Source organism: Mya arenaria, chromosome 15 (assembly GCF_026914265.1).
Source record: "Mya arenaria isolate MELC-2E11 chromosome 15, ASM2691426v1".
In the NCBI taxonomy this organism is placed as follows: domain Eukaryota; kingdom Metazoa; phylum Mollusca; class Bivalvia; order Myida; family Myidae; genus Mya; species Mya arenaria.
This window is the reverse complement of record NC_069136.1, coordinates 50,636,338-50,660,574: the sequence shown is the minus strand read 5'-3', so window position 1 is coordinate 50,660,574 and position 24,237 is coordinate 50,636,338. Positions and strand designations below refer to the sequence as shown.

The following is a 24,237-nucleotide window of genomic DNA, read 5'->3' as shown; positions in this document are numbered from 1 at the left end:
CGCATAAGGGCGAAGACACCATGACTTGAGTTGGATTAGTTTTATTCCCTGAATACTTAGAGGTTAATGACTGCTTGCTGCTCGCCATTATGCAATCGCCAGAAGATGTCCATAATGACCGGTTATTTTAATTGATAATTTCACATGAACAGCCAGATAACACAAGGTACAATCAAATACAAACTATTTTTTTCAGGCATGCACAGTGTTAAGTTAACACAGAACGATTATATATACCATAAATAGTAACATTTTGCTATAGAAATTCGTCCCCGCAATAATAATTATAGTTTCCACCCGTGAGATTATCCCGTCACTTAAGGGCATAATTGCCCATGGAATAGGACGTCATTGTGACATATATATATATATATATATATATATATATATATATATATATATATATATATATATATATATATATATATATATATAAATGTTAGTTGAAAGAATAATTGCCCGAGGGTAATTATTTTCACTGGGATAATTATGAACCAAAAGCCATGATCAACCATGTGATATCCTGTCTAACACACATGTTTTGTCATCAATCAATGATTTAAACTAGTTTTGAAAATCATTGTGTGGAATCAAAGTTTTGATTAGCGTGAAGTCTAAAAAATTAACCAACGAGATATAACAAATTGGTTTTGAATGGAAATAGCTGTGAAAAATAACGAGTGACTAAAAGTAAAATTAGCAAACATTTTTCTTCCTTTTTTCGAGATAAGGCGGCAATATTTCTATTCTTCAAATATTTCCTGTTTTTTACCGCTTAATTTTGACTTTTTTCAATGTAGTTGAAGCCAGGATCAATCAAGCCTATTAGTAGTTTCTTAAGAATCTCGGCTTGAATGACCCTAACCATATCGCTGGAATAATTAACATTTCTCAGTGGATAAAGAAAAATAAATCGTTTCAGCAACACATTTCCTTTTCTCCCACCACAGATAAGTGGATGCAAAAACTTGGCCTTACTGAACATTATTATCTTGCTAACGGGCAAAGATAAAACAAGTACGCGTATGGAACCCCTTTTTATTGTCGTCACTCACTTACCATCCTTGTTGAAGACCGTCGTCTGTAGCATCATGGAAACTTTGTCTTGTGGCAATATTTAAAATCCAAATTAATTACTCCTCGCTTCAAATGGCCACATAAAAAGTTTTCGCGCTCCAATCAAGAAATAATGCTATCCTCTCTTCAGAACTATTTAAAGAACGATTTGATTATTTACATAATCTGAATCACTGCGCGCATATCCATGACAACCACAAATTATCACATATGATTACGCACATTATTTTCACTACGAACAAAAGAGTTCCAGCGAAAAAATACATCTTAACTTTATTTTGTTTAACTGGAATGGGAGAAAAAGCATCAACCATAGCCGCTCGTGGAAGATAGGTAAACCTCGTTTCCGCAAAACATGATCCTATCTGACACTCTCGGCCATGGAAGTTACTTATAGTCTCACTGCTTTATTATGACCTTCACCGTATGTAAACATCCGGTACAGTTCCAAGAATGCATAGTTCCGTTTAAATCCCTTTTCTGTTTTGAATGTTTGCCTAGCAGGTATTCGTTGGCCATTTTTATTTTCGTGAAACTGACGTCTTGTTGCCAGCGCTCCTCTTTTAAGGGATATTGTGCCATAATCGCCATCAAGTGCAGTGATAATACCACGGGTGGAAACGATACTCGTTTTTGCAGGAACGAACTACTTTCGTAAAATGTTACTATATATAGTACATGTGTTTTATAAAACAATGCTTTCATAACACGACGACAAAAGGCGTAGTTTTACCTATCTTTAAAAAAGGTGATACTTAAGATCCTAATTATTATCAAAGTTATACATCACCTAGTTGGTTTGCAAAGTTATTCCCTGTGTTAATAGACGAAAGACTAAAACGATGGGCAAATGAGACTGATAAAGCCATGGATGGTAAATTGGTTTAATCAGTATTTATTTTGATAATGTAATAAGTTTAAAAACACACATAATAGCAAGTAGTCATATACTCACAAAGTATGGTAGTCAATATTTGTAAGTAATTATGGTAGTCAATATTTGTAAGTAATTATGATAGTCAATATATTTAAGTATAAGATATCAAGAATTAGTTCTACTAGCAATTTAACTATACATTTACAGTATTGAAAAGTAAGCATAAATGCTCATTATAAGTCTCTATACTGTATATCATTAGAACAATTGACACGTGGTGTGAAATACCAGAATAATATATGTTGTCCTTTTTAAGTTCATTATTCACAATAGTACACTGAAGAGGAATAAACAGGCATAAATAATTGTTACAGAATATGTCGTAATTGAAACGCAAAAATAATTTTAAATACATGTATTTCTATATGCATAAAAAAGAAAAGTTTGACATTGTATAGTGCTGAAGATAGAACAAGAGTGAAGGAATAGAACGGAAGGAGAGACTGAAGGGAAAGAGAAGTAACTTAGGCAAGTCAGAGACGGTGAGTAGGTTCGATGTTGAAATATGTTTGAATAACGTTTGCGATAAATGTTTGTAATTGGTGGATATGTTTGTTGATACTTGAGGTGTAAGATTTGTCTTCAAACAATATAAGCTGTACGGTAATAGTGTTAAGGGTACTGAGATTTTCAAACAAGACCTTTCTTCGGTTAGTATATAATGGACATGTAAAAAAGTGGGAAGTGTCTTATTTTGCTCCAATTGTACACAGGGGACGATATTCTTAGGTGGACATGCTCATTAAGATTGCTGCAATGCATTCGATGGCGAGCATGGTGAAAGTTGTTGACGCTAGACCCTTGGTGATACTGAGCATTATTATTAAACAAAAAGAGTAATGATTGCAGCGATGTAGTTATTCTCATGGATGACGGAAGCGCAATCCAAAAAGAGGTTGTTGATGGTAAAAAAACGATTGCGAGACGTGTTGCGATTTGCAATTCAAGCTCCGTAACCGCGAAGAGGTTTTTATGAGACTATTGGACAAATATACTGAAACTGATGAAGTCATTTAACAAGAAAGATAGGATGTAGTCATACAATAATGCATTTTGTACAAGAGACAATATATATGTTTTACGTTGCTTAAATTTCCGTAGTGCATTAATGCGTTTCCATATGTAATTCCAACAGTAATATCGTAGATTTACATAACGCTGGCAAGAAGTGCGCAAAAATAAACGAAACTCATTCAAGAAACTTATAGCCCGAAGATGCCATTGAGGTGATAAAAATACTTTCTCCTTGATATTGAATATGCATAACGATCATGCTTCTTAACTGATGGATGAGTATGATTTGTTGAGTGTTTTTGCAAACAAAAGTGACAGATAGGGCAAATTTACAAGAATAGGGTTAATCGGCAACATGTGTCATGGTCTTGTTGACAAACTCTCTCTGCATCTTTCAAATTTCATGGAATTTGATAACTTTAAATGATCAAATCATGTAAGTAAATGTCCTTTAACTGGCACATAATTCTACCGTTTCTTTTTTATCACATCATAATCAGCTTGCTGATCATTTTTATCCATGTTTCTGCGAAGTGTAAGAGCACTTGAAGTAGCATATCCACTATCGCCATCTGTTTCTGACTTTCCATAAACGTTATCTGTGCCAAAGTTCTTTAAGTCATGTTTGTTCAAATGGTTATATGTATCACTGTTCTCATTTAAATTATTGTTTGGTTTGCCGTCGATCAGGTTATTCGAAATATCGTATTCATTTTCAGTTTGTCTGTCCGACTTTGGCGGTCTTCTATTAATATGATCGTACTCACTAGTTTGATGTAAAGTGACTTTGTTATAACTATTATTTGGCTTAGCCAATCCAGCCTTGACAGAGCTCTTTTTGTCATTAGTTGTGTCGTAATCGTTTTCAGTATCTTTTTGTGACTCATCGGTCAAATCATGATGGTCAACATCGGTCATATCTGGCTCTGCATAGTGTTCGGTCTCCTCTTTGGTTTCTTCATCAAACGTTTTTTCAAGCACAAAATAAGAATGATTTGTGGCTGTTAAGTCATCCACTATGTTTGTAGTAGATTCAAATATCGGTGTTGATATGCATGCTATTTCGGTTGCTGTGTCTTCGGTATGAATGCTTTTTTCATCATTTTGTTTGAAGCACTTTGTTAGAAGTCCCCTGTAAAGACAAACAAACGTAGCATTTGTTTATCATTTTCACTACTATGTTTTATATGTCGGATACATTAATGAGCAATATTATGGACCTTTGCATGACCTCTGAAGTCTCTTTTTGAGCTATGACGCAGGTAAACGACGAAACCATCGACGCGGACGATGACATCAAAGATACTTAAGGCACTGCTTTGTCTTTTTCTTCGAAAATCAATCGAGCGAAAGAACTTGTGTTGTACATCATGGTAATCTTACAAATACACGTTTAACAATGCATTTAAATTGAACATACAAGATCATTGCGCCATGTTTTAAATATGTTCAGTCCATAAAATCTGTGCTTCAGCTAAGAGAAACATTTAACGTTTTTTTTTAAGTGCAACATTTAGAATAGTGCAAGGGATGTTGACTTTTTAAACATAAAGGCAGCCAGATAAGGCCATGTCGCTTAAACTGAAGTTGCCTTGAAGATAAATTTCTTATCCTTAGTTTTAGAGAAACAACATTTTAAACGTTAGCGTATTGATTCATTAGTACAATTATATAAAACAAATAAATAATAACAAGTAAACCGACCTTCTTTTCAAAAACACCATCACAATAACCGCCACAATGATAATCACTACCACAGATACGGACAAACCAGCAGCGAGGCCTGCCGTTGATCCTGTGAAATATAAAATATAATTTGGGCGTTTATGTAGTCACACTCATTTGTGTTTTTAAGTGTGTAAGTTCAATCGTGCGCAATCAATATTGGATAACACATGTAACATATCATATTGGTGTATAGCTCTTTTTGTTTCTTTCTTGTTGTGTTTAGGGGAAAAAAACAAGTTGTTTTCGATCATGTTTTACAATGCGTACAAAAAGCTAGATTTGCGATCAGTTAAATAAACATTTGATTCATACCAAATCACGACAGGTGTTTGATATGCTATGGTATTAAACTCAGAAAATACGGAATGTTCATGGATCAAGCATATCTGTTATTACTCATGCTGGTTGTATCTATTCTAAATAACAGTTTGCAAAGAATAGGTTGTTATAACTCATTATTCTACTAATTCTTGATCATATTTAGATATACCAAACATACACTGGAAATCACACAATTCAATTACTTGTTATACGCGCCAAAGCGTTAAAGGTAGATAATCTTAAAAAGTTAATACATTTCACACAGGCCGGATGTCTGTTACAGAAGAGTATTTTGCGCCCCGTATACAGTTGTGTCGGAAGCTAATTGTCCAAGACGTTTTAACCTACCCATGCAAAGCAGATATATATATATCCTCTTTGCTGGACACATTGCTAGGTACTTTCACGACGTTTTCTGTTGTAGATATATTTAAGTACTCACTATACCATTGCGTTTAACGCATTTTTCCTTACCTCAAAAGTGTCTACTACCTTTACATTTTGAAACTTCAAAATAAAAAGAAACAACAATGATTCATTAGTTAATTGTTAAATTAGAATTATGTTTTTAAGTATGCCTACATCAAGTTTTTTCTATAACAATTTGAATTATCATTTGTAAATTCTAGGTGTCCATTTTACTCTAAATCTATCATGATTTATAGTAAATTAACTTTCTCGGCCGTATCAACAATAACAATAAATTTTGTTTCAACTAGGTGAAAACCTTTATTCATAAAACAATGGCATAACATATAGTAAATCCCTTCTGGTATCGACTGTAAATATTAATTGGAATATTGTGCCATATTAGTTATCAAATGGATTGCTTAAAATGATAAATGCTTTTAATATGCCTTTTAAATAATCATGTTTCCGTCACGCCTGATGTAGGACCTGTTGTGATATATGGGTATAAGTATCTGAGAATCAAAACTATGTGGAAATCCAAAACATAAATTACGAAATATATTTCCCAATATGGGCTGTATAAAAACTATAGTTTTGTTAGTAACAACACTTGAGAAACATAACCAATCTTTAAAACTGGTCGGTAGAGTAATTTTTTATTTAACTCTATGTACATGAATTGTTTTGCGACAAATATGATGCAAAGAAAACATCAGATGTAACTCTGTCTATTAAGGAAAAAACAACAACAATAGAGGTTCAACTATTCGTATCACTTGTAGTTTTAGTTTCATTGTTATACAAATGAATTTGGAATCACTATAATATGTCCACGCTAGTAAGTGCACTTTATAACAGAAATTATTCTATAATTTAAAATAGGTTTAAAATAGTTTAAGTGCACAAACCTCACTTTTATCCCAACAATCCTAAATAAAGATTAAACGCAAATTTTATCAAAGTCAAAAGAGTTAAACATGATAACGCATTAAAAAAAAATGCATCAACCTACAATTTGCGCCTTTAAAATATGTTATACGTAGAGCATATTAGCACGGTCACGGTTTCACTGGGGCGTTGATATACATGTTGGGGTGACCGCCTCTTCACGGTCAGTGCAAAAACAGTTAGACCTCACTGGGGGCGTAGATATACATGGTGAGGTAACCACCTGGGCACGGTCGGTGAGCACCAAGCAAGATCTCACTGTGGGCGTTGATATATGTGTTAGGATAACCGCCTTGTCACCGTCGGTGAATACAAAGTAAGATCTCATTGGAGGCGTTGATATACATGTTCGGGTAACCGCCTTGTCATGGTCGGTGAATACAAAGTAAAATCTCATTAGGGGCGTTGATATACATATTGGGGAAACCGCCTTGGCACGAACAGTGGACGCAAAGTAAGATCTCACTGTGGGCGTTGATATATATGTTAGGGTAACCGCCTTGTCACGGTCGGTGAATACAAAGTAAGATCTCACTGAAGGCGTTGATATACATGTTGGGGTAACCGCCTTGTCACGGTCGTTGAATACAAAGTAAGCTCTCACTGGGGGCGTTGATATACATGTTGGGTTAGCCACCTTGGAATGATCAGTAAAAAACAAAGTAAGATCTCACTGGGGGCGTTGATATACATGTTGTGGTAACCGCATTGGCACGATCAGTAAAAACAGAGTAAGACCTCACTGGGTGCGTTGATATGTATGTTATGGTAACCACTTTTGCACGGTGAGTAAAAACAAAGTTAGAACTCACTGGGGGCGTTGATAAACATGTTTGGGTAACGGCTTTAGCACGCTCAGCGAAAACAAAGTTAAATCACACCGGGGGTGTTGAAATACATGTAGGGGTAATCGGATTGGCACGGTCAGTGAACACTAGGTATGAGCTCACTGGGGAAAGTAAGTAATCACTGGGGGCGCTGATATACATATTTGGGTAACCGCCTTTGTGAGGTCAGTGAAAACTAAGTAAGATCTCACTGGTGCGTTGATATACACGTTTGGGTGACCGCGTTGGCACGGTAAGTGAGCACCAAGTAAGTACTAACTGCGGGCAATGATATACTAGTTGGGGTGACCGCCTTGGCACGTTTAGTGAGCACCGAGTAAGACCTCACTGTGGGCGTTGATATACTTGTTGGGGTAACCGTCTTGGCACGTTTAGTGAGCACCGAGTAGGAGCTCACTGGGGACGTTGATATACATATTGGGGTAACTGCATTGACACGGTTAGTAAAACAAAGTATGATCCAACTTCGAATTTAAACCGGTCATAAAAGCTTAACCTCACACCTATCCAAACTTAAGTAAACAAATGATATTAATGCTCAAATTGTATTTACCTCCTGCACACAAGCTTTTTCTCTTTGTTTTCCAGTCTCCTTCAAATATCACGTAAACAGTCCGGTTGATCTTTTCCACATATGCATACGTCAAAGGTGGATAGGTGTTATCATCTGTAAGGTAATGGATAAGTAAATGTTATACGAAACTATAATAGACTTTCTCAAGTTTGTACTTATACATCTTTTAATTTCAAACACTTAGATTTTATAAAAAAAATATCTAAATACGTTGATATGTGTAAAATATCAGCAGAACAAATAATACGATTTTATATTCTTTCAAAAAAGTTGCATTATACCAAACATGATGTCTTCCTTTTAAGTGAATGTACGTTCTCAAGTTTACACAAATACTACTTTCAAAACATTAGAATTAAACAAAATATATATTTAAATATGTTGATTTGATTCAAATTTATGCAGAACAAGTCAAGCGTTTCTAAAAATTGTTTACAACATATACAACTTATGGAATCTCTCCTTCAACGTATTTAAAAACAAAAGTTAAGCTTCATGGCCCATTCTATGATCTTTCCATTAAACATTTTACTAGTAATGCAAAATTTATAATGCTTTAAAAACACGCCGGGTAATCATTGGAGCCATAATATTTTGTTATGTGTTGAAAATGCTCCAAGGCGTCTTCCGTTTTAGTGCCAATGAGAGGAATATGGATGTAAACAGTGAGTATGGTTTCTTATTTTTCATTTTTGGAGGTTTATACGAGTAAATTTAAAAAATTGGAGAATGTAGTTCAACAAAGGAATGGCCACGAGTTGTTCTAAATGTAAATGTTTTTAATAAAACTTAATATCTGATCGTCTAGAACTTGCATAACTTGCTAGACGTTAGTGTTGACAACGTAAAAATCTGAATTTTCGTGAGAATTGTTCTCGTACCTTAGGTTTAAGCATTTTCTTTACATGTGTGTGGCTTTTTTTATTGACTAAAGGTTGCCGCGTTACAAATTTTAGAACTTTGTTATACTTGCTGCACTTTGCTCGAAGTTCTGAACGTTGTGGTGTCAATGAATAGGTTGTGGTGCTCATGAATAGAAATTTAGTAGGAAACGAATTGTGAAAAATACTGTAGCAATTTCATAAAATGAAAATTAATACTATTAATAACTACTGTTTGCAGTGATCAAGTCGACAACACTCTGGGAAATGTTTCATCTATTAATAGGAACCGGAAAATAGACGCCATTTTAAAACGATTTAAAGATAGGTCATCCAAAAATGTGATCAATGGCGTTGCGTCATTCATGTTGGAGGCGTGATATATTTATATATGTTTTAAAATTCATTTTAAACAAAATTTGCGGGGAAAGGTAGACACATAACTACGCAACAAAGGGCTATCAAATTACAAATGTTGCCATTGTTTTTATTTAACAGAGCCGTTTATTATTGGATTAACGGCCTTCATATTTCATGATCTGAAGGCCAATATTCCAAGTTTACCGTCAGATCATAAAAAAAGAAAATACAGCGAAAGTTCACGGTATAGTAAACAAGTGCTTGAATCGAAATTAAACGAATAACCAAAAACTGTATTTATTTGAAGTTTTATTGTGATTGTATTTAAAGTTATTAAAGAACTAGTTACAAATGTAATTCAGTTTTATTCTTTAACAAAAGAATATTTGTCTTAACTGGTTTATTAATTGATTGATTGATTGATTGATAATTAGATTGAATGATTTGATAGATTTAACCTTAACTTTGTGTTATTAGGAAACCAAGACAACAAAGCTAGTCCGATGAGTTTGAATAAAAAAAATGTATTCTTACTTTCTAATAAATTCGACATTCAATCGTATTTAACAACTGAAACAAGGCCTTTTTTTAAACATAATATCGCTTTCAACAACAGATGGATCCCTTACTTTCAAGATGCAATAACCTTCAAAGTGTAAAAAAAATAAAATATTTATACAATTTTTGCTTGGCAAACATTTCATTCCTTTTTTTCTATTCAGAAAATACCGAGTGAATACATACCATAAGACAAAATATTTGCCCTTTTCAAAATCATTTCATACTTTATTTTCTAAGTTTACAACGAATTTAAATTAATCAGAAAAATAGTATGAATATGGGTACTTTCCTTTTAACAGAAATTTGATTTCATGACAACAAAACTATGTCGTTTAAATTTGTCGTACACATGTTTGCATACACTTCTTTCCCCCAACTCAACTCAACTCTAAAATATGCAATATCACTATGGAAAAAAGCACACACAAAACAACAACAACAATGGAACAAAATCGTAGTAAATAGTTTACACGGTCAACACTAATTAGTTCACTCTCACGCTCTCTACACTTGTGTCTTTTGTGAACACCAACGTTAACCAAAAAAACAAAAACGTTTTCCATTATTAAATACACTAAACTTCGGTCGAAAGTGAATAACGGCCTTGAAACGTATCGATTTTTTTTTAAATCAACAACAATTTGCTTAACTATGTTTTTAAAGGGAAAGTTTTGTTGAAATGGTTTTCATTTAAATGATCGTTTGTTAAAAAGCAGTCGTGTGTTGCCTTTGTTAACACATGCAGGGATCATTGTTGAATAAAATGCATACCGTCATTCGACCTGCTACCAAAAAATTTCGCAATATCTGAACCGTTTACGTTATTTTTCTTGTCAGCCTTTTTAACAATCACAATCTAAGCACTTAAAGCGTTGAAATGTTTTTGGCATGCTTAGTTCGTGTAATTTGTTAAATTAATTAACATAAACATATAATTTAGAATGTGAATGCATGCATTCCTTCGCAAATAGTTTTAGATTTTTATGCTGAAACTCAGTATAATCGAGACCATGGATAATCAGTCACTTGAAATACTCATTTAAAAATGTATGAAGTAATACTTTAATACAGCTTTCGCGATGATACAACCGTACACGCATTTTCTCGTAAAATGTAAGAAAATACTATGTCGATCTGCCAATGGTAGATTCTGATTTATGGTTATAAAAGTCTAAAGACCTAGCGACATACAGCCTAAAAATAAATCGCTGCATAAGCCCGTGTTAACAGTTTAAATATATTAGACGGTAAACACAGATAGAATGATGTACTTACCAAGCATATCGCTCAAAGATATGATAGATTCCTTTTTAATTATTCCTGTCCAATGGTTCTGCTTGTCCTCGTCTGTAAATTTCACATTATTGATACTTTGTATCGATGCAGGGAATTTTCCTCCATCGATGCAGTTTTCAACAGCCTTGGCCCAACGTTCATTACTTGAATTGAATTTTTCCGCCATCGGGTTAGATTCTATATCAAAATAGAACATGCATCATGATAACAAACAAATAACTTTAATCGTCGTTAAATATACGATGTTCTTATAATCATCTATATATAGCACATCTTGAATCGGTCTGTTTTTTGTTCAAAGACGATCTGTATAACCGACCGTTTTCCTTGTGCACATATCATTGAATGGCCCGTTCCTTCTGTATAGAGAGTTTGATTTTGCACTAAGAATCTTTCTTTCAAATATCACAATATTTTAATAACTTCACGCAACAGATAAATAAATTTTGAAATATATTGTACTTTTCAAAAAATATTTTTCAAACTAAAGCAGGAATATATTCATTTATCTCCTAATCATCATTTTAGTAATTATACTGTACGTCGCAATTAATGTATGTGCAATAAACAGCTTGTCAGGTCTCCTGAGACCTTGGCCGAGTGGGAAAAATGTCAAAAGTTACATTTTCAACTCTTACGTTGTTAAATCTGCCTGCATGTTGCAAATCTCAATGGATAATAAAATACCACAGGTAATAAAATAAATTCATAATCGTTATAATGTGACGCCTGCTGATGAGGGTCGTAGGGTGAGCTAGTACCAGTGTAACATTTATTGGCAACAGCATTTCCAAGCCTTTTTATCGCCTTCATGCCAATGCATGCTCCGATTAGGCTTATATTGTTCATTTTGCAAACACTCCCTTCATTTTTTAACCATTATAGTTTAATTTAGCCCCGAGGAATTCGATTATACGCAGTAAACATTACATCGTAATTATAAAAGCATAACATTCGGCAACTTGGAGAACGTCAGTCCGTCTAAAACTAGCATAGTGGCGGGAAAAACATTGGATGTTTGAGGGGGATTAACTGTTATTTGTGTTTATTAATTAGCCATGTGTTAGATATCACAAACGTTAACATAAATATAACGGAATACTTATGCGAATTGTTGACGTGTAAGTGTTTGATCATTTCTTTCATTTTCCGCGTACATCACGAAAAATCGCACTACAAAAAGGTTGACGATCAATCACAACAAAAGCCAAATCGATTGGTGTTAAAAAAAGGATGAAGTATCAGTGACAACGAACGAAATGGTGACAACGACAGGGAGAGCGCCACTAACGTTAAACGGTCATTGCCCTCGAAACAATGACGGCAATTAAGGGACGGAAAAAGTAATAAGTAAACGTCGACCTAAGTTGTGTCAACGGCGGTGAGTTAACTCAGGGATATTAACAACGGCAATGGGAATTTAACCACACCGGTACCGCAACGAAGCCGACGAGCAATATGCAATTTCAATAGTCCTAACACAGGCATTTAAACCATCCTTGGGCATTCAACATGCATTCTATTCACAAATATCTAGTGAAAGGAATGCTAATTAACTTATGCTTGACTTCCTTTTTTAAACACTTGCTTGTTTATAAAACTGTTTTGGTCACAATAATGTCACAAAAATGTCAGAAAAAAAATAGTTTAACAATTATACGGTTTGGAAACATGTTACATGATAACTTTTCCGGTTACTGTAGCGTCTGTTTTTTGTATTAGGATTTATGTATCGGTAACTTATCGTGCCCGTGTGTAGTTGTAGCGATGCGTATCAATAGATGACCTTATTGTCTCGTCCCTACAATATTATTCTTGTTGTCATTGTTCCAAGGCGGTTCCCCTGTATGTATCGATAAACATTTATAGTTCATTTGCCTTTTGTGGGTCTTGTTTGTGATGCCTTTATTTGTGCGCGTTTTATCGTTAGTTCACATGCTTTTTGATAGCTGCATGTTTCGATGAACTTTTCAAGTCGGTGACCCCAGTATTTGTAAATTCAAATATTATAGCGAACGTGGGTACTCTCAGTGTTATTTTGAACGCCGTGTGTATCTCGTTAAGTGTATGTGAGGCCTTAATCTTGTGTCCCATTGGGTCTTCGTTAAGATGGCTCGTGTACATACTCGATCACAAATCCACTCCAGCAGTACTTTCAGTACTTCAGTTATATTTACAGACCACCACATTGGAAAGCGAACTTTTGTTGCTGATTTACAAAAGACTAATTTGAAATACACTAATTGTCATTATGACTTTTGCTGTAATGCTGGCAATTGTCAATAATAATAAACAGTTATATTACGACTGTGTGGACTGGATAAAGGGCAAAGACATATTGGGTCTGATATATTTAAACTTTTGATGAAATATGGTCACTCTCTTACTCCATACCAAGGGGCTATTCAACCGCACGCTGCTTAAGGACGAATCATCCGTTGCTCACGGAAAGTGATTTTCGCACTTCATATCAACAATGATTAATAATACTAAAAACAATGCCATTCTATGAACGAAGCTAGTTTGCTCAACAAATTTTATACATTTAAAAGAATCAGACAAAAAATAAATGGTGCACAATTCTTAAACGACATTGGTTCAAGAAAAAGTACATTTATTGATAATAAAAATCGTTGGGTTAATGCTAAAAGGTTCCAAAAGTGTTTAATATTGCAATGTCGCTTGGTTCCTTCTTGCCTTAATGCCATAACTATTGTACCAAGTTTCAGAACGAATGATTTAAAAATATTAACCTGCTGACTAACCGTCTAGTGACTCCAATAAACCAATTTGTTGAGTGGTTGCCTCAAAATTGTCAGACTGGGAAACTTGATTCGTCTTGTTTCATATTAGTGGTATAAAATAGTTATAGTTACCTGAATTTTTTTTGTTGCTGCATAATAGCGCTGGGGTGAAGTTTAAATTGCACGACTCCCAATAATAATCATCGTTCGTTTTGTACTGATAGTAGAACAGTAAGCAGTTTCTTGTTTTGTTATTTGAATGGTCGCTAGGAGGAACTGAAATATAAAGGTAGATGTATCAGCCATATAGAAAATACATCATGTGCATTCTTATTTTAAACGAACTATAAAGTTATTTGTAATTGATAACTACGAAATACCTAATTTTCCTTCGTGACTTTGGAGAGAAAAGGACCACTCTTACAAAATGACTTTAGCTTAATTGGTAAACTTGCAAACGTTTCCGTGCTGATTACCGATGATGATGTTTTTATTATAAGCATGCATTTTGTAATATGTAATTTAGTTCGTTTGTAAGTTTCGCCTGCAGCTAAGCATAATAAATCAATGTAATTAGTACCATTTTCAACAGTGTACAATGAGAATGTGTCAGTGTCGGCTGTGCCACCACACGGATATTGATCAGCTTCTTCACATTTTTCTCCGCATGTTTTTGTCCGCGGGGCGTTATTACTGGCACATTTACATCGCAAACCCTGAAATAGTATCAAATTATTCTTAAACATCAATTAATGAGCTACACTTGCCACTGGGGAAACAGCATGCAGCTTAAGCCTCGGTCAGTTAAAAGACAAACCTGTCAAAAGAGGCCATTCGTTTTTCTATATAGAAACAAAGACCAGTGAAAACAAAAATTCTTCATGTTTTGACACAGTTTAATAATACACACATTGTATGTGTAATTTAAGATTTAAAGCAAGGGGAAAACCAAAAATATTTACACCTCAACTTCCATTCCTTAAATGAACTGCTTTTCGGCAATTGCGTTTATCAATCGATGAACGCAACATCTTCGGATATGTTCGGATCACAATTCATCGCATAACAGTATACATGAAAGTTGTTGATCTTGATATTGTTTGTATTGTGTCAGCAGGTCCCATATACTATAAATCAAGTTTATAGAAAGTGTTAATTTATTATATTTTAAATGTATTGTTGCCACAAGTGCTTCAATTTTACGTTTAAAACTGATTTCAAGTGGTTGATCTTTTCCCGCGTTATTGTGACGTCATTTGAATAAAATGTTTCCGCTTACAGTCGGGTCGGACTATTTACAGAATGGGTAAGAAAGGATTACTGAAAGGTTTTCTTAAATGAAATGAAGTAGTTTTTTAACAACTTTTGAATGAAATAATGAACTATTGGTGTAAATATAAGTAATGAATTGTGGGGTTGATGTCATTATCGGGGATATGAACGCAATTTGGCTGCTCAAAGTACGCGGACTCCACACACTTTGACCAGCCCAATTGCGTTCATACCCCGATAATGACATCAACCCCGCAATTCATTCCGTAAATGATTACACAATGTAATCTATAGTGACATACCCAGTACCCAAAGGCTTAACCTATATACTGTTAAACGGCATAAGATTTAAAACCCACAAATCACAAAAAAACAGAACTCTACAAGACAAACACACATTTCATAATATAAAAACGTTGTCGGCCCGATATTCCATCTGTTGTTGTTGTTGAAAAGCATCGCAAAAATATTTTAAAATAGCTGCGTTTTTCCTTAGATTCTACATTTTGTTTTTGGTTATATCCACATTCTTAATCGCAGCATTTGTTATTCAGTATCCCATCGGTAAACTTACCTGTTTTCGTCATATTTACTGTCTTCCAGCAAATTTCTCAGTTTGAACTTTTCTTTATTTGTTCCGGAATTACTCACCGCTGTTGAATTTTGAATACCGAACGTTTTGCATCCTGTTATACGTCTACATTCGCCCAGAGTAGAAACAGAATAGTTGTTTCCAGCATCCAATGTGCCACATCCTTTAAAACAAAGAGATTTGCTTATAGAGGCAAGATGCTGACAAATCAAACATACCGCGGTGAATACTACCTTTAAGCATAACTGTAAGTTACGAGTTGTACTACCCCAAATATAGCGCACGAAGATTTTAAAGCCAGAAGGTAACATTTATTTAATCATATTAATCATGTTTACATCGATTAAGATAAAAAAAGTCAGTTATGTCACTAGTTTGCCTTGTTTGCCTTGTTGCACAAAATATACTCTGCCTAGGACAGTTTTCTTGAACTATATCGCAACAGAAATATTGCCAGTCACGTGTGCAATTAATGTACAAATAAAAACTGGAAAACTAGAAACTCTGCTCTTTTCGATTCAAACTACATTGATTTTATACTTATATTTAATAATCTGCTGTTGGTTACGCTAAGACTTTATAAATCTGGTGGTTGAGAATTTTTAGTCAAAAGAGTATGATTATAATATGATTTGACGTTGGTTATTTTTTAACAATCTTCCTTTACAAGGACATACATAATATATAAGTACCTTTATATTTATCAGAATATATAAACCCATTTTTTACTCGAGCTATATCGAATGGCTGTGTTATCGTACCTTTGAAGACATGACACTGTTGTCTTTTTCTTGTATGTGAAATTACTGTAAAAGTTTTAAACTCTGAGTATAGTCAGGCGAGCCATGTCGAATAGCTATATTTGAATGACTGAATCGTACCTTACACGAGTTATCGCTGTTGTTCCGACTGGATTTATTTGTTTGTTTGTGGTGTCTGTATCTTACATGTGAAGTTACTTATTGGTTTATATTATTTGTTTAATTTTATTCTTCATTGTCATGCTAGTTGACGCTATCATTGATTTTGATTTTTTTTTAAAGAATTGTTAAATGTTGAGACAAAATTGAGGTTGCGTTTAAACTCGTTCAAACCCCAGTGATCTCGTGTTTCAGTGATCGTTCGAAGGCGGTAAATCAAATATATAGCAAGTATCAAATATATCAATGCTATTATACTATATTATACTGTTTTTAAAACCGTTTAAAAATAAATTTGTCTTGTAAATAAAGACAAACTAACTAAATCGTACTTGTTTTGGCACGTTTTTTATATTTACATTAATATGTGCGTTTACCTACCAACATAAGCAAAACTAATCCATTTTTTGGCATATCCAATCCAAAATCCATTGTCTTGATCTTCTGCTGTAAGAAATTCCAAACCATTTTCAACACTGCATGAGCCATCATCCCTGCAGACTACCCTTGGTTCTGCCAAGGTGCATTTAAACTTGTTCCATTTTGTTTTATCTTTCGAGATAAAAACTTCCTGACCTGAAAAATTCCACAATATTAAGCAAATGCTGATCTATATATAGGCATCGGGTAATAAGAACAAATGTTTATCGTTTGTATCCCTATATAAATGTAATTCACTATTTTCGACTGTTTTACAAAGAGTAATCAACATTACAATGTTTTGAACTGTTGACCGGTAAACAGTATGAACTGTTACTCGCGCGTGAGGCTACGTCATAGTCACGTCATGGGTTTTGCCGAGATTTTAAAGATAAACTGCATATCGTTTAAACTCGTGAATTTCCGGTGTTGGTTTTGTAATTTTAATTGGTTCACGGAGAATACCGGAGAAAGTTCAAGCGCTTAATCGTCCATATTACCAAGATCATAACCAGACGTAAACAAATCAATATCAGACGTTAACAAACAATGCCGCGTTTTGAAGATGTTAACACACATAATCAGGTAATAAAACAGTTGTTGCATGGGCATTTGTGTAACAGTCAAAACTGTCAGCCTCAGGACAACAGTTTCAAAGTCATCCCCTCAACCTCGAGACAACAGTTTTGACTGTTACACATATGCCCGTGCAACAACTGTATATTGTTTAATTAAAATAAAAGGAGTTTGCTTAACATGGATTGAGTAAACCTTATTTACACATACAAATAACGTGAAGAAAAATAAAATCCTCGTCCTTCTAATCTAAAAAATGATATTTTGAATTGTTGTACTATGCTTCCATTGCCAACGTTGGAGAAATCTGCTGAAGCGAAAGTGCCCATAGATTTATATAGGGAACATATGGTTAAACAGTTCACATGACTTAGTCTTTCAACAGATCAACTTACTTCCTACATATATGTTAGGATAATTCTTGCCCTTTAAGATGAAGGTTTTGTATTAATATTATGATTTTTACATTTTGGTCCTTTTTAAGGGTTTTGTTGGTCATTAAACGTTATATTGAACTAAGAAGGAGCTAAAAATTGTTTTGCTGTTTAAAGTTATTATAGACATCCGATCGCTTAGCTTCCAGCGGATTACGATGCAGATTTTTTTTTCTCTTTCAAATGCACTTTTCGAAAAAATGATTTTTTAATTATCTGTTGGTCCTTTTTGAACATTTATGTAAAATTTGTAGAAAATCGATGCCCACAAATTGTGTATTCAACTGTACGATAATGGTTTTATGGCCCACCCCGATTATCGATTATTCATTTACATTAGTAGTTAAGGAATGTCATTTATTGTTTTTGTGTAAAAAAAGAAAGTTATACATTTAGCAAAAATTATTCCCATTTTGAATTGGCGTCACTATTACAGACAGTTGAAACGTAACTCTTTTCTTATAAAAAATCAATGTTTCAAGTTTCATTGGCGATTTTGGAAATACATATGGGCTATGAAACATAATATATAAGGGTATTCAAAGATAATAATTTACATATCTACATCGAGTCAACATGTTCATTGGGTATGCTTAAGTTCTAATTCTTAATGGTAAACATTTTGGTCTGCAATTTTGCACTCAACCCAACATGTTAATAAATTTAAATATAATTATTTTGATTAGGCAAGAAATGTGTTATATGGAGTTTTGTCAGCATATTTTAAGTAACGAGTGCACTAGGTTTTCATAACGTGTAAAAATGCCATTAAATCAACATGTTGTTGTGGAATAAAAGGGTATACCGGTCTTATTGTCAATACAACAAAAATGACATATTAACTTATATCGTTAAAGGCCGGTACTAAATGATAGCAACTGCAGTTAATATTTCATTTTAGCGGTTCTGTTCCGAAATTCACACCAAAATTTGTGTAACACTGCTAATGGAAACATATTAAATTCTTAAAATAAAGGTGTGGACATGGCCTCAATTAAATGTCTTGATATACGATCAATTATAGACTTCAACTAAGGACACGAAATATAAGATGTAAAAGTAGTAGGTTTACCGTAGATGAATTGATATTTCAGTACTTAAGAATCAACTAACGTTTCCCCTATAGAACAGCTCTACCTAATTATGGCTAAATCTAAAATCGCCTAAAACTGAAATTTTCTATCGAAACTTCTAATAAAAGGACGGATTAACTTTATGACCCTCATAAATTCTGAATTTCTTATCTGCCTTAATCTTACACTGCGTCCAGTTGATAAATACGTGCTAAACTAGCATATCTTAAAGCTACTATTGCACTGAGAGGAGAAATCGATAGAGACCGTCGTTACCCTGATAAGCTCCAAAGTTGGCAATGTTTACAATATTTTAGAAAATAATTCAATAAGTAACTACCTTTTCATCATATTTACGTTTTAGTTACAGAAAATTTGCGGTCTGCTTGTCCGTTTAATTTTCATCGTACTGTTTATTTTTAGTTGCCTATCAATAGAGAGAAACAATGTTTTTGATCAGCTGTTGACTGTTATAAAATTATGTTTTACAAATAACATTTAAAAAAAACAACAACACTAAAATAACTCTACGACGTCATGCATTACTTTCCCCACTCTGCATTTGATAAGGAAATAACCGGTACATGTAGTAACTAGAGGCTTATGAAGTCATTGGTGAAAAGGAAGTCATTGGTTACAATGATATAAGAAAGTTGCTGAATTAATTATTAGTTGCTAAAAAAATCACAGGTTGGTAAGGAAGTCATTAGTTTATTGGTCGCTATTGGTGAATGTAGTTAATAAAAAAGTCATTGGTTAGGAAGTACTTGGTTGCTCAGGGAGTAAATGGTTGCTAAGGAAGTCATTGGTATCACAGCCAGTTATTAGTAGTGGCTTAAGAAGTCATCGGTTGCTTTCTATTAAGGAAATTGCTAGAAGAAAGTGGTTGCTAAGGAAGTCATTGGTTTTTAAAACAGTCATTAGTAAAAATGATGGTAAGTAGATGGTAGGAAATTATATGGTTACTCAAGAAGTCAGTGGTTGCTATCAAATTTGTCGGTTGTTAAGGAAGTCATGGCTTCCTTAGACTTTGGTTGTTGCTAACGTTTCCATTTGTTGCTAAGAAAGTCAGAGGTTGCCGTGGATGTAGGTATTTGCTGAGGAAATAATGGTTGATCAGGAAGTCATTGGGTTCTAATAAGGTCATTGGTTATCAAAAAAGTAAATGGATGCTTATTAAGTCAATAGTTGCCAAAGAGGTCACTGGATGTTAGCAAAGTATGTGGTTACTAAGAAAACATTGTTTTTAAGGGTGTCATTGATGGTTAAGGAAGAAAACTTTACTATGAACTAAGGTACATAATTTGAACAATCTTGGTAAAAGGCCACACCATGAGTCTGCACACCAAATATCAAGAGAAGAAGATTTTCAAAGATTACATTATACAATATAGAAAACCTAGAAAACCTAGAACCTCTGGGCCATGACCAGCTTCGACCGAAAGGACATTATTTAAATATTCTTGGCAAATGACCTCTACATAAGTCTTCAAACTAAATATCAAGAGTCTGTGTCATGCGGTTTCAAAGAAGTAGAATTTATAGATTTTATAAAGAAACAGAAAACCCGTCACACCCGGTGCTAGCATAATTCATGGTCTTGCGGTTTCAGACAAGAATATTTTCTTTATGAGTATATAGAAAACCATGGACCCCTAGGGCGTGGTCATTTTTTGCCAAAGGGACATAATTAGAACTATCTTGGACGACTTCATGAGACTGGATACAAAATATATAGGGCTTTGACCTACCGGTTTTAAAGAAGAAGATTTTCAAAGATGTTACTTAAATACGGAAACTTGCTACCTCTTTGATAAAGGTATATAGAAAACTCTCGATCACAAAAGCGGCGCAACTATTGACTCCAGAGACATAATTTTACTTTACTTGGTGAAGTACCACTACTTGAGGCTGCATACTAAATACCATTGATCTGGGACATGCGGTTTTAGAGAATAAGATTTCAAACTTTGCCTATTTAATTTAAAGATGCACTATTACTCCCAAATAATATTTAACACATTAAATACAATTGTTTAAATATACCGAAAAGGATGAACAAATGTCGAAAACAATGGTAGTTATGAAGGAAACCATGTTTAATTTAAAAGAAATGTACAGAAAACATGGTATTTCTACCTTATGAGACCATAGAAAATCGCAGTAAATCTTTTAGCATTCACCAATCATTTAATATTTATGCGTTTTCCGCTATCGAATAGACAGTAATAATATTATTTATAGTAATTAATATTTTCCATAAATGCATTATTTAGTAAGTAGTTGAGGGTGTATCACACAAAATCTATGTTTGATTTACATGTGTATGTATTGATTTTGAATAAGAGTGTCACTTTAAGTCTATGTTCAAACAATAATATAATCTTTTTTTTGTATATGGAAAACGATAGACCCCCGGGCTGGACCACGTTTTAATCATAAGGACATAATCAGAATAATCTTTGTAAAGGACCACTTCAGGTTGAAAATGTTGACAACGGACGCCGTACTTAGGGCATTCATTAGAGCTCACCTTTAGCACTTCGTGCGCTAAAAGACCCTGTTTAGATACATACTTTAAGGGTCAAAACTTATGTCGACGGAGTGTAAATATCTTTGTCGGAAGTTTGCTACCGAATTTGAGGAATGTACGATAACTTTTGCCGATATTGTTTATCAGTCGCAAATGCTAGAAATCCAGATTGCTTCTGTTTTACAATATTTCCTTTTTATTAACTTTGACGTAACTTTAGTATGGAACTTTAGAACATCACACTTTTAAAAAATAGCAGTTTTTACAAACAACTCATATTCCATGCATATGATACTCCTCAAGTTATTCCGTTCACGTTTAGAAACACATTAAGCGACATAGAAATATTACAGAGGTTTGAAACATGTACCATCTTTAAATGTTAAATTAATTATCCTAAAAGAGAACATTTTAAAACACAGTTAGTATACAAAATCCTCGTGATAGAAAAAAATACATTACTTAAGCTTCGCTCTAGATATGTTTAAATTTAATAACCAAGGTAATGGTAGCAATTACTACTCTACACAGTATAAACATTGCCTTGTGTTTACATTTTACAACATGTCATGTTTTGGTGCTGTTTTTGCATGCTTTCATATCTTCATAAGCTAATAAGCTCCATACGTTGAGAATGAGTTTTTCTTTAACAGTCACAATCAGAAAACAATGTTTATGCTTAATTCAATTGTCTATGTTTAAATATTTTAATTATATGAATAAATATATCATTACAAATTAAAATTTTAGTTGAACTGTTGTTATATTGAAATAGCACAGTACCTTGGCAAATTATTCCCAAACAATACAAAGTTGTCACAATTACACATCTCAATGGATTCATTTTGTGTTACTTTAAATCACTTATAACTTCCTTAAGGAAAATCTGGTAACGTGATCACAGGTAATAACTATATTGTATTATTAAAACTTCCGTGTTGTGTGAATACGTTAAACACTAGGGTAGTCATGTAGTTTACATAGAAGAGACCTCGAGGGTTTAAAGCGAAATATGTTTATCTGTTTACTTTATATTGGGTTTTTTGCATTGAATTTGGATACTTCATTGCGTTTCAATTCATAAAAGCACAGTATTTTTGTGGCAATTTAAGGTTTTACCACAATGAAAAAGTTAGTTTGAATGACCAAAACATAATACTTTATTTTTAAAATTTCGTTCTGAGGTTGAATTTTCACAAGCATAATATAACATCCATTACAACATGAGCAACTTTTATGAAAAAAAAAGATTCTATCAGATTTTTAATCAAAACGCATTTTCATTCTTTTTAAAACGTCTTTATATACAAAATGAGTATGTTTTTGTCAAAATATTCAAGACTACCCGATGCGTTGTGGCTTTGTAGTGATATCAGCTAATTTTAAAAATAAATTTTCATTTCTGTAAGCAGGAAATTAAATAAATCCACTATTTTACATGATAATGTTTGATATCTTTCTTATTCGAAACTATATCATCAATAAATTTCAAACCATTTTACGCGCATTTTACGCGCATTGTTTCAGGCGTTAAACATTTATTCAGATTAACGTAAAGAAAACAAAATGATGATTAAATTGCTCCATCTGAAGTTTTGCAGCAAAGTACACAAAATAAAGAATAGTATGTATTATATGTTTTCCGGTGATAAATAAAGATTTATCATTGAAATGAAAATGATATTTCACTTTTTAATGATTTCACTGAAACATTGAAGTAACAATTTGATATATTTCACTGTTTTGACACCGTTCTCACTTCCAATTTTAACGTTTGTGCGCACTGAGCTTAAACACAATTACAACGACGTCATTTCAGAAATTTTGTTCGCATAAAATTTGGCGCGCTTTTCTGAAAAGCTACAATTAACCACCTTTGTGCCATATGCCTATTTTTTGGCCTATTTTTATACTACGTTGAATGCCTTTGGCCTATTTTGGGCCTATTTAGGCTGCGTCATATTTTGTGCTAAGCTCATGTAAAAGGTCCCAAATTCCAAGGAAACGGTGACTTTATAATTGTTTATCGCCCGTAACGTCATACCCGCCCGTGACGACCCGCGCCAAGGCGCAAAAAGATTATTGTGATATTATTACGTTCACTTATTTTCATATAAAATAAATCAAATAATCAATTATATAGCCTTTGGTGTTCGCTCGGAAAATATATTAGGGGTTTACACTAAGACAAACAATTATGCTCTATACATACCCTGTAATGGTTTTTGATTAAAATGCAATTGGCAAGGAAACGCCCAGTAGCAAAGAAGTAACGACGAGCCAGGCTAAAGGCAAAGCATACTTGCACGTAGTATGGTATGATTGGGATTGAAACATAACTTTACTTTGTCAGAATTGAAATTAAAACCTTATTTAATTTCTGCCACGACCTCTGTCAAAGAAAGTAAATAAAGTATTTTGATGTTAAGACATATTTTGAGATCATAAAGACCAATGCTAAACAAGTGGATGAAACAAATGTTAAAATCACATCGTTTTATTGTAAAACAAAACTGCTTTCATCATAACAAACACAATTCCAGCACTTCAAGATAAGAAACGTTTTGCTCAAATATGACTTTTGATCCAAACATTGATGTTTCAGTTGCAAGTCTCGTACTCACTAAATGAGGGAATAGCCGTAGTCTGAATGTTTCCAAGTAGGGTACATAAAATAACACGGACAAACATAACAATAATTGCAAAAACGGGGTAAA

At 33.7% G+C, this 24,237-nt stretch overlaps 1 protein-coding gene across 1 annotated transcript; it reads right to left on the bottom strand.

The window, feature by feature from the left end:
* Positions 1-1,976: 1,976 nt before the first annotated feature.
* Positions 1,977-22,494, bottom strand: LOC128220445 (uncharacterized). Its single transcript, XM_052928838.1, has 9 exons — positions 22,304-22,494; positions 16,866-17,060; positions 15,624-15,727; positions 14,281-14,416; positions 13,833-13,976; positions 10,936-11,133; positions 7,838-7,951; positions 4,733-4,823; positions 1,977-4,160 (listed from the first exon to the last, which is right to left on the bottom strand). The coding sequence occupies exons 1-9, from the start codon at positions 22,362-22,364 to the stop codon at positions 3,497-3,499; spliced, it is 1,707 nt and encodes a 568-aa protein (XP_052784798.1). The 5' UTR covers positions 22,365-22,494; the 3' UTR covers positions 1,977-3,496.
* Between the last annotated feature and the right edge of the window lie 1,743 nt (positions 22,495-24,237).

Excerpts from the sequence above, each read along its gene's own strand:
- LOC128220445 (XM_052928838.1), bottom strand. The coding sequence starts at position 22,364 with ATGAATCCATTGAGATGTGTAATTGTGACAACTTTGTATTGTTTGGGA. Across the intron at positions 11,134-13,832 it reads CAGCAACAAAAAAAATTCAG|AATCTAACCCGATGGCGGAA; the intron begins GTAACTATAACT and ends ATTTTGATATAG. Across the intron at positions 7,952-10,935 it reads ATCTTTGAGCGATATGCTTG|ATGATAACACCTATCCACCT; the intron begins GTAAGTACATCA and ends ATTACCTTACAG.